Here is a 12,423-nt window from a genome sequence, read left to right on the forward strand (position 1 = left end):
ACCAGTTTATATGAGATCCAGGCGTTATGGCCCGAGTCTGCATCCACAGCCGTTACCTTAGTAACCAAGTGGCCTGCTTTAGCGGAGCGGGGCATCTTCTGGTGAGAGAGCGAGCCCAGGGCAGCGGAGGGGTAAATAACAGCGGGGGCGTTGTCGTTCTGGTCCAGGATAAAAACATGGACAGTGGCGTTGCTGCTCAGAGAGGGAGAGCCGTGGTCCTTCGCCTGCACCAGAATCTGAAACACCTTTAGTTTCTCATAGTCAAACGAGTGCATGCTGTAGATACTGCCGTTGTCAGAATTAATGTACACATAGGAGGATAGAGACACATCCTGCGCTTTGGAGTCTAGGATGGAGTAGGAAATCTTGGCATTATCTCCGAAATCCAGGTCAGATGCAGATACTGAGGATAGCATGGATCCTGGTGGTCCATTCTCTTTTAAATATACATTGTAGGAAGGCTGAGTGAATTTAGGGGGGTTGTCATTGATATCAATGATGCTGACTGGTATAGTTTTCTTGGTAGTCAGGGGAGGGGAGCCTGAATCCGTGGCTGTTATCTCAATATTATATTCTGAGAAGCTCTCTCGGTCTAAAACACCGCTGGTGACAAGGGCGTAATTATTAGAAAAGGACGGTTTGAGACTGAAAGGAAGGCCTTTTGTAAGTTGTAACGTTACTTTACCGTTATTCCCGGAGTCTAGGTCCCGGGCACCGATCAAAGCCACTACCGTGCCACTAGGAGCGTCCTCGCGCACCGGGCTCGGTTTGGAGGTGAGGACAATTTCTGGAGGGTTGTCGTTTAGGTCTATTACTTCCACCAGCACGCTACAGTGTCCTTCCATCTCCGGAATACCTTCATCTTTAGCAGCTACATCAATTTCATAATTTGCAGCGCTTTCAGAATCTAATTCACCTTTCAAAAACATTTCCCCCGTAACTGGATTAATATGAAATGTGGAAAGCACGGACTCGGGTGTACGCTCACCAAATGTATATTTTACCTCACCATTTTGTCCTTCGTCATTATCCGTCGCTTTAAGTTTAACCATGAAGGTACCCGTTGGACTATTTTCGTTAATGGACACTTTATATACATTGTTTTCAAATAGGGGAACGTTGTCGTTGTTGTCAAGTACTATGATAGTTATCTGTGAAGTCCCGGATCTGACTGGATTGCCTCCGTCTAACGCTGTTAACAGCAGCTGATGGACAGCTTTTTTCTCTCTATCAAGTGCTCTCTCTATGACCAGTTCGGGGAGTTTTCTTCCATTACGAAGCTCGTTTACTTTTAAACTAAAACAGTCATCTTTACTAATAGTATAGGATTTGAGCGAATTGCTTCCAACGTCTGGGTCATCTGCGCTCTCCAGGGGAAAACGCACGCCCGCAACTGTCGATTCTGCTATTTTCAATGTGAGCTCCGTTGTTAAGAAACTAGGTGAATTGTCATTTATGTCGCGTATTTCCACCTCAATACGGTGCAACTGTAACGGGTTTTCAATGACAACCTGCAGAGGTAAAACGCAGCTGGCGCTTTGTCCGCATAACGTCTCTCTGTCTATTCTCTCATTGACGATCAGCTCGCCCTTCCCCGCATCCACGCTAAAATACTGCTTACCAGCCTCAGAAGCGACACGCAGCTTACGGTCAAAAACCTCAGAGAGTCCCAACCCCAGATCTTTAGCTAGTTTTCCCACCACATAGCCCTGTTTCAGTTCCTCCGGGATGGTGTAGCGAGTCTCGCTGTCTACTGTACTCCACAAGAGAATGACATTGTGCCACCAAAGAGCCAGCCATCTCCAGTCTCTGTATCCCATTCTCTTTGTCATCCCTGATCCGTTACAACACAATTCCCATTGAAATACTGTCCAGAACGAAGAGCTTCATATCAAAAGACATCCCCAGTGTGTATATTCCATTTAGCATGTTTCCATACATTTTGTATAACAAAAATAATGTTGTGTTGAGATTGTATTATATCTCCGTGTATGTGAGCGCATCACTCTCTCTCTCTCTCTCGCAGCTCTGAGTATTGTAAGTGTTAGGTGCTGAGGCTGGGGGGGGTAGATCTCTTTGTACATTTCTGTATGCTATTGGTGCACAGCGTGTGTCTCTAGCATCCAATAAGGGGCTCACAGAATATTTCTCTTAAAGCCACAGCAGTCAGACGAAACGCAGAGGTCTTTCTGATGCACCATAACACAGAGAGCGGCTCCAAAGACTGTTTTCCAATATACAATCACTCTGTTAATATTGTCTCGTTGGAAATATATTATGGGCAGCCCATATCCTGTAGTTAAAAATAGGTACAAGTGTAAGACATTTCAAAATATAGTCTCCCATTGCGCACAGATATCATGCAAAATGCTGCCATTCTAGAAGAGGCTGTGGAAGAAACACATTTTTGACGATTATAGTTTGCATAAAATATCGATTGAGCTTCAGGCGATCTGAAAAAATATGTATTTTACAGCAAAAGAATATCTGTCTGCCCTCCTACACACAAAAACCACACAGTTCATTCAGCCGGGTCCCTGTCCATGGTGCTGAAACCCATACGCGTCCACGAGCCAGTCAGAAAGACACAGAATGACGCGACACAGCAACTATAGTAACAATATAGATTACACAATAGCTCTCTCTAATGGTTACAATCATCAGGGGAGAATAATGAATTAAATATTTCGAATGTTATAGAATTTTTATAAATCTGAAGGGAAGCAACATTGCAGCATTTGGTAAATAGGGAAAATATTCGAATCGGAAAAAGTACCGTTTGAATTCAAAGTTTCACTGCGACTTCAATGGTAAAAATATTCATTATTTATTTACAGACTATTGTATCAGACATAGTCTAAAGGATGAGCTACCATAATATTAATATCTTCAGTCAATGAAAACACTGCCAAAAGAACAAGGTATAGAGTTGTGGAATGTTGAAACACAAAAATACACGCATGTTGTTTGTGTGTTAATATCAAACGTCATAAAACCGTTTCCATCCAACAATCCAATTCGTCACAATGCTACAGTTCACTTCTCACCTGCTGGCTCTCAAAGGTCCAGGCGTTGTCGGGTAAAGACGCGTCTAGGACGTTGATCATCTCCTTAAAGTCAGTGGTGCTGCTGGGCTTAACGAAGGTGAAATCACTGAACTCTGACATGGGAGAGACACATGACCTGAAGGACTGACTCTGAGACAACATATCCCCTCCCAGGACCTCCACGTACTTAATCGGTCCGTCAGTGTTGAGCTGAATCTGCAGGTTTCTGTTGGGGTTCTTGTTGCCGTCAAAGTCGTCCCATCTCATGCAACAACTACCGCTGCTCCTGCTGTTTCTAACGCACTTGACTGCTAAGATGACAAAAGTCACCAGCGACAGCACGGACACCGAGGCCAGAGAGAGAATCAAATACAGGGTGATTCTCCCGCTTTTCTTGCTAGGCTCTGGCGCTTTCTGACGAAGGTCCAAGATTGGTTCATGGAGCCCGTCCTCTACCTGTATGGCCAATGTGACTGTGGCGGACTGGACCGGCATCCCGTCATCCTGTATCTCTATAAGCAGCCTCTGAGAGGAGTCGTCCTGTTCGGACACAGCGCGTTTAGTCCTCACCTCCCCCGTGTAAAGATTGACACTGAACAGAGACGCGTCTGTGGCCTCGGTCAGTTTATATGAAATCCAGGCGTTATGGCCCGAGTCTGCGTCCACTGCGGTTACCTTAGTAACCAGGTAGCCTGCTTTCGCGAAGCGGGGCATCTTCTGGTGAGAGAGCGAGCCCAGGGCAGCGGAGGGGTAAATAACAACGGGGGCATTGTCGTTCTGGTCCAGGATAAAAACATGGACAGTGGCTTTGCTGCTCAGAGAGGGAGACCCGTGGTCCTTGGCCTGCACCAGAATCTGAAACATCTTTAGTTTCTCATAGTCAAACGAGTGCATGCTGTAGATACTGCCGTTATCAGTGTTCATGTACACATAGGAGGATACAGAAACGTCCTGCGCTTTGGAGTCTAGGATGGAGTAGGATATCTTGGCATTATCCCCGAAATCCAGGTCAGATGCAGATACTGAGGATAGCATTGAGCCTGGTAGTCCATTCTCTTTTAAATATACATTATATGAGGACTGGCTGAATTTAGGGGGGTTGTCGTTGACATCAATAATACTGACTGTTATAGTTTTCTTGGTAGTCAGGGGAGGGGAGCCCGAATCAGTGGCTGTTATCTCAATATTATACTCTGAGAAACTCTCTCTGTCTAAAACACCACTTGTGACCAGTGCGTAATTATTAGAAAAGGAAGGTTTCAGACTAAAAGGATAACCGCGTGGGAGCTGTAACGTCACTTTACCGTTATTACCGGAGTCTAGGTCCCGGGCACTGATCAAAGCTACTACCGTGCCACTCGGTGCATCCTCACGCAGAGGACTTGGTTTGGAGGTTAAAATTATTTCGGGAGAGTTGTCATTTACATCTGCTACATCTACCTGCACACTACAATGTCCCTCCATTCTAGGGCTACCTTTGTCTTTCGCACTGATGTCAATTTCATAATTTGCAGCGCTCTCAAAATCTAATTGCCCTTTTAAATTGATTTTTCCTGTTAGAAAATCAATCTCAAAAACAGATAGCACCGAGTCTGACGTATGGACACCGAACGAATATTCTATCTGTCCATTCTGTCCGTCATCGGCGTCGGTTGCTCTAGGATGAACTATGAAAGTGCCCTCTGCGCTTTTCTCACTTACAGAAACTTTATACACTGCATTTTCAAAAACGGGCACATTATCATTTACATCGAGAACTGTAATAGTTATCTGCGAGGTTCCGGATCTCACTGGGTTGCCCCCGTCTACAACTGTCAACAATAGATGATGGACAGTTTTTTTCTCTCGGTCCAGAGCTTTGGTCAAGACTAGTTCTGGTACCTTTCTGCCGCCAGAGAGTTCTTTTACATTTAAAGTAAAACATTCATCTTTACTAAGAATGTATGACTTTAGAGAATTACTCCCCACATCTGGGTCTTGTGCGCTTTCCAGGGGAAAACGTACACCTGCCGCAGTTGTTTCAGCTATCTCTAACGGGTGTTGTTTGGAAGGGAAACTTGGAGAATTATCATTTATATCTTGTATTTCAACCTCAACACGATACAGTTGTAGCGGGTTCTCAATGACAACCTGCAGAGGTAAAACGCAGCTGGCGCTTTGTCCGCATAACGTCTCTCTGTCTATTCTCTCATTGACGATCAGCTCGCCCTTCCCCGCATCCACGCTAAAATACTGCTTACCAGCCTCAGAGGCGACACGCAGCTTACGGTCAAAAAACTCAGATAGTCCCAAACCCAGATCTTTGGCTAGATTTCCTACCACAGAGCCCTGTTTCAGTTCCTCCGAGATGGTGTAGCGAGTCTGTCCGTCTATTGTACTCCACAAGAGAAAGAAATGATGCCACCAAAGAGCCAGCCATCTCCAGTCTCTGTATCCCATTCTCTTTGTCATCCCTGATCCGTTATAACACAATTCCAAAACTTCTGTCCGGAACAAAGACGTTCATATCAAAATGAATCTCCAGAACGCATATTCCATTTAGCATGTTTCTATAAATGTTGTATCACGGTAATGTTAAAGTGTTTAGATGATATTGTGTCTCCGTGTGTGTGAGCGCATCCCTTTCTCTTCTCCAGCTCTGAGTATTGTAAGGGTAACTGTGCTGAGGCTGGGGGGAGGGAGTAGATCTCTTTGTACAGTTCTGCGCACGATTGGTGCACAGCGTGCAGCTCAAGCATCCAATAAGAGGCCAACAGAATAGACTTCTTAAAGCCACAGCAGCCAGGCTCTGCTTAAAGCACTTTAACTGGCATAGAGAGAGGGAGTGGATAAAGTGACTGTATTTTTCATTTAAACAATAAGGCCCGAGTTGGTGTGGTATATGGCCAGTATACCATGGCTAAGAATAGTTCTTATGTACGACGCAAAGGAGAGTACCTGGACACAGGTCTTAGCCGTGGCATATTGGCCATATATCACAACCCCCTGAGAAGCCTTAGTGCTATTATAAACTGCTTACCAACGTCACTAGAGCAGTAAAAATACATGTTTTGTCATATCCATGGTCCATGGACTGATATACCACGGCTGTCAGCCAATCAGCATTGAGGGGTCGAACCACCCAGTTGATAATTTACAATATAGCATAGGGGAGAGTAGGGTAAGTTGAGCTGCCCTTGTTTCTAGGAAACCATACACAAAATGCATCATTCGACCAAATGCTTAAGGAAAGGTCATCATTTCAAGGAGTCTGTGAAGGAAGAAACCACATAGATAAAGTGGTAAGCATTTTATGTCCAATAAACGGATTTTCACAAATTCAAATTAATTTGTTGTGTTAGAGGTTCATGATACTTGTATCTAAACAAAAGTAGATACTTTAAAAATGGTTCTATACATCAGTTGGGCCTCTATAAGCTGCAATATGTGGTCCTAAACTTAACATGAAAGTGCATCCTTTTACAGTAGCTGTGTGGGCTAACATAGTCCAAAATGTTTGCCTTGGGGTAAGTTGAGGCATAATGCACAGCATTATTGCTGGGGTATGAGGTAACAACAGGGCCTGGGGCCTCATTTTTAAAACGGACTTACGATCCATTTTGATCTTAAGTATGACTTACGCAGGAAACCACATATAAGTAGTTATTTATAAAACCTTACTTTGACGTGGAAAGGATCTCAATGTCTGGACTTGCCGTAAGTGATTTTCCTGCTGGTTATGTAGGGGGATTGCAGCTTGGGACACATATGCCTCCAAGCCTGTGGTCAACTTTGCATTAGCTTTATAAACAATAAACAGACGCAAGGTGTTTTGAATTAAAAACAAGATGCGGTGTTCTATAAATAGCGTGTCAAATTAGAAAAAAAAATAACCGTGGCTGTTCTTGTGTTATTGGAAGACATCGAAAACTGCTTTTAGAAGGGAGAGAGTTTTCAGAGACCGGAATGACTTTTTTTGCGCATTATGATCCATGGCTATTCCTGACTAAACCCTCATTTGAGCTGGCATTCTATTAGGGGAAATCACTGATTGTAAGGCACGTTCATGTGCAGTCAATTTGAAGTTCATTTGAGATTTATAGATCAGTATCTGTTATGAATCGAACGCAAGCACACCGTCGGAAATGACATTACGACTAAGTTCAAGTATAAATCTAAGAACATTTTTATAAACGAGGCCCCTGGTCTACGCAAAAAAAAAGAAGGTACAAAGTGTTTATTAGTTCTGCGTTAAAAGATGCTTAAAAATGTTCAAAAGGCAAAAAAAAGCAATTGTGATTTTATTGAATTGTGTTTTGGGAAAAAAGAAAAATCTAACCAAATCACATTTTGTTGGTCACATACACATGGTTGTTAGCAGATGTTATTGCGAGTGTAGTGAAATGCTTGTGCTTTTAGTTCCGACAGTGCAGCCATATCAACAAGTAATCTAACAATTCCACAACAACTACCTAATACACACAAATCTAAGTAAAGGGATTGAATAAGAATATGTATATATAAATATATGGATGAGCCATGACCAAGCAGCATAGGCAAGATGCAATAAATGGTATAAAATACAGTATATACAAATGGGATGAGTAATGCAAGATATGTAAACATCATTATTAAAGTGGAATTAATAAAGTGACTAGTGATCCATTTGTTAGAGTGGCCAATGACTTCAAGTCTGTATGTAGGCAGCAGCCTCTCTGAGTTAGTGATGGCTGTTTTACAGTCTGATGGCCTTGAGATAGAAGCTATTTTTCAGTCTCTCGGTCCCAGCTTTGATGTACCTGTACTGACCTCGACTTCTGGGTGGTAGCGGGGTGAACAGGCAGTGGCTCAGGTGGTTGTTGTCCTTGATGATCTTTTTGGCCTTCCTGTGACATCGGGTGCTGTAGGTGTCCTGGAGGGCAGGTAGTTTTCCCCCGGTGATGCTTTGTGCAGACCACACCACCCTCTGAGAGCCCTGCGGTTGTGGGCGGTGCAGTTGCCATACAAGGCAGTGATACAGCCAGACAGGATGCTCTCAATTATGCATCTGTTAATATTTGTGAGGGTTTTAGGTGAAAAGCCACATTTATTCAGCCTCCTGAGGTTGAAGAGGCGCTGTTGCGCCTTCTTCACCACACTATCTGTGTGGGTGGACTATTTCAGTTTGTCCATGTTGTTTGCTACCTTCACCACCCGGGGGTGGCCCGTCAGGAAGTCCAGGACCCAATAGCACAGGGCATTGCTGAGACCCAGGGCCTCAAGCTTAATGATGAGCTTGGAGGGTACTATGGTGTTGAATGCTGAGCTACAGTCAATGAACAGATGGAATAGGGCAGTGTGCATGGAGATGGCGATTGCATCGTCTGTGGATTTGGTTTTAAAAAAGTAGTGGTAATATTTCATTCAGTACAGAAATGTGTATCGGCGCCTTAACATACCCTGTCCAGCTGCTCAACTAACACAACTAAGTTTTGCCAAGAGACCAACATTTTTGGACAAGCTATGTTTTAAAAGCTGTAATATTTACATGAATGCTGATGATTTCCAGCGATACACAACATCCTGAAATATATGTAGATACCGTATCGTCGTTAGAAATAATACTATATTTCCCTTTTTTATTCATTTTTATTTGTATTTATTTACGGAGTGATGCTGAAATATAAAAAATGGCTCAATTTACCCCACTCCCCCCTACTGTCAATATTGGTGGTAAAATAAATACATTAGTAAGGACAGAATTTAGTTCGGCCTAAAGAATGAGTAAACATGTAAAACAGGATAGAACAAATATACAAAAAATATTTACCTGAACATTATATATGCAGAGATTATATAAATATTAACTGAGCAGCACTTATTCTGAAAAAAGAAATGTCCCTGTCTACCTTCTCTGTTTCTACCTCTCAAACTGTTTGCAATTGCTTCCACAAAACCGCACAGCTGATTCAGCAACCAGAGTGTGTCGCTGTCCACAACAATGGTGCTGAAATGCTGAGCCTTGAAGATAACGGATGACTGATAGAGCAAACGTCATGCACAACACATAAGTAGTTTGATATTTTGTATGTACCCAATAGGCCCAATATAAACTCGTCCATATGTCAGCTGCTGAATAATACACATGCGAACTTGGATTCATCTAAAAAAAACACACCAATAGAGCATTTTTTCTTCTGTGCTGAGCTCATGATACTACAATAAATATATGTTTTCAATTATAACCTTGTAGCCAATTACTGCCAAGATATAATTCGTATAAATCAGAAAGACCAGAACCAAATATCACGGGAAAGGCAAACTTCGACTTATGAAATAGAACACTTTTCATGGTTGGAAAGCACAGAGATCCGATTTAAATGACAATACTATGGCTTCAGTAAAGATATCCTAGTTTTCTAATTCCTCATTTTAAGGCTGATAGCCTATCCGTCACAAATTAACAAGCATCACCGAGCAGAATACAGAAAATAGGTTGTTATCAATAGCCTAGTGTCACAATTAAACTACATGTCACTCCAGTGCTCACCTGCTGGCTCTCAAAGGTCCAGGCGCTGTCGGGTAAAGACGCGTCCAGGACGTTGATCATCTCCTTAAAGTCAGTGGTGCTGCTGGGCTTAACGAAGGTGAAATCACTGAACTCTGACATGGGAGAGAGACAGGACCTGAAGGACTGACTCTGAGACAACATGTCCCCCCCCAGGACCTCCACGTACTTAATCGGCCCGTCAGTGTTGAGCTGAATCTGCAGGTTTCTGTTGGGGTTCTTGTAGCCGTCCAAGTCGTCCCGTCTCATGCAGCAACTACCGCTGCTCCTGCTGTTTCTAACGCATTTGACTGCTAAGATGACAAAAGTCACCAGCGACAGCACGGACACCGAGGCCAGAGAGAGAATCAAATACAGGGTGATTCTCCCGCTTTTCTTGCTAGGCTCTGGCGCTTTCTGACGAAGGTCCGAGATGAGTTCGTGGAGCCCGTCCTCTACCAGTATGGTCAGTGTGACCGTGGTGGACTGGACCGGCACCCCGTCATCCTGTATCTCTATAAGCAGCCTCTGAGAGGAGTCGTCCTGTTCGGACACAGCACGTTTAGTCCTCACCTCCCCGTGTAAAGATTGACACTGAACAGAGACGCGTCTGTGGCCTCCACCAGTTTATATGAGATCCAGGCGTTATGGCCCGAGTCTGCATCCACAGCCGTTACCTTAGTAACCAAGTGGCCTGCTTTAGCGGAGCGGGGCATCTTCTGGTGAGAGAGCGAGCCCAGGGCAGCGGAGGGGTAAATAACAGCGGGGGCGTTGTCGTTCTGGTCCAGGATAAAAACATGGACAGTGGCGTTGCTGCTCAGAGAGGGAGAGCCGTGGTCCTTGGCCTGCACCAGAATCTGAAACATCTTTAGTTTCTCATAGTCAAACGAGTGCATGCTGTAGATACTGCCATTATCAGTGTTCATGTACACATAGGAAGATACAGAAACGTCCTGCGCTTTGGAGTCTAGGATGGAGTAGGAGATCTTGGCATTATCCCCGAAATCCAGGTCAGATGCTGATACTGAGGATAGCATGGATCCTGGTAGTCCATTCTCTTTTAAATATACATTATAGAAGGGCTGAGAGAATTTAGGGGGGTTGTCGTTGACATCAATGATAGTGACTGGTATTATTTTCTTGGTAGTCCGGGGAGGGAGCCCGAATCAGTGGCTGTTATCTCAATATTATACTCTGAGAAACTCTCTCTGTCTAAAACATCACTTGTGACCAGTGCGTAATTATTAGAAAAGGAAGGTTTCAGACTAAAAGGATAACCTATCGGGAGCTGTAACTTCACTTTACCGTTATTACCGGAGTCAAGGTCCCGGGCACTGATCAAAGCTACTACCGTGCCACTGAGCGCGTTCTCGCGCACCGGGTTTGGTTGGGAAGTGAGGACAATTTCAGGCGAATTGTCGTTAACGTCTATTACCTCTACCTGCACGCGACAGTGTCCTTCCATTTCAGGAGTGCCTTCATCTCTCGCCGTGATGTCAATGTCATATGTTGTAGCTCTTTCGAAATCTAAATCCCCCTTCAAAAAAATATCCCCTGTGTCTGGATCCATATTAAATGTAGAAAGCACAGACTCAGGGGTGCGCTCACCAAACGAATAGTTTATTTCCCCATTTTGACCCTCGTCAATATCTGTCGCTTTAAGTTTAATCATAAATGTCCCCTTTGCACTATTTTCGTGGACAGAAACTTTGTACATAGACTTTTCAAACACTGGAAAATTATCGTTTACGTCAAGCACAGTAATAGTTATCTCTGCCGTACCGGATCTGACAGGATTACCTCCATCTAGAGCTGTTAACAGTAGTTTATGGACAGATTTTTTCTCTCGGTCTAAGGGCTTCTCTAAAACTAGTTCTGGTATTTTCTTTCCATTACCAAGCTCCTTTACCTTCAACGTAAAACACTCATCTTTACTAATAGTATAGGATTTAAGTGAATTACTGCCCACGTCAGGGTCCTCTGCACTCTCCAAAGGAAAACGTGCGCCCGCAACTGTCGATTCTGCTATTTTCAATGTGAGCTCCTTTGTAAGAAAACTAGGCGAATTGTCATTTATGTCTCGTATTTCCACCTCAATACGGTGCAACTGTAACGGGTTTTCAATGACAACCTGCAGAGGTAAAACGCAGCTGGCGCTTTGTCCGCATAACGTCTCTCTGTCTATTCTCTCATTGACGATCAGCTCGCCCTTCCCCGCATCCACATTGAAATACTGCTTACCAGCCTCAGAAGCGACACGCAGTTTACGGTCTAAAAATTCAGATAGTCCCAAACCCAGATCTTTGGCTAGATTTCCTACCACAGAGCCCTGTTTCAGTTCCTCCGAGATGGTGTAGCGAGTCTGTCCGTCTATTGTACTCCACAAGAGAAAGAAATTATGCCACCAAAGAGCCAGCCATCTCCAGTCTCTGTATCCCATTCTCTTTGTCATCCCTGATCCGTTATAATACAATTCCAAAAATACTGTCCAGAACGAAGAGCTTTATATCAAAATGCATCTCCAGAACGCATATTCCATTTAGCATTTTTCTAAAGTTTGGATATCGGAAAGGATACTGTGTTTAAATGACATTATATATTCGTCTGTGTGAACGCCTCCCTCTCTGTCCTCCAGCTCTGAGTATTGTGAGGGTTACGATGCTGAGGTTGGGGGGAGGGAGTAGATCTCTTTGTACAGTTCTGCACACTATTGGTGCACAGTCTGCATGTAACATCCAATGAGGGGCCAACTGAACAGACTTCCTTCTTAAAGGCACAGTAGCTAGGCATATAGGAACTGTGACACAGCACACACACATAGAGAGAAAAAGAGAGAAAGAGAAAGAGAGAAAGAGAGAGAGAGAGAGAGAG

The 12,423-nt window shown here is 43.8% G+C and overlaps 1 protein-coding gene across 1 annotated transcript; it reads right to left on the bottom strand.

The window, feature by feature from the left end:
- Positions 1 to 10,115: 10,115 nt before the first annotated feature.
- LOC127924097 (protocadherin gamma-C5-like) lies at positions 10,116 to 12,179 on the bottom strand. The gene is given in 2 exon segments (XM_052508480.1): positions 10,116 to 10,711; positions 10,714 to 12,179. Coding segments are annotated over 2 exon segments (1,881 nt in total). The 5' UTR covers positions 12,005 to 12,179; the 3' UTR covers positions 10,116 to 10,121.
- Positions 12,180 to 12,423: the final 244 nt, after the last annotated feature.

Source organism: Oncorhynchus keta, chromosome 4, assembly GCF_023373465.1.
Source record: "Oncorhynchus keta strain PuntledgeMale-10-30-2019 chromosome 4, Oket_V2, whole genome shotgun sequence".
Classification (NCBI taxonomy): domain Eukaryota; kingdom Metazoa; phylum Chordata; class Actinopteri; order Salmoniformes; family Salmonidae; genus Oncorhynchus; species Oncorhynchus keta.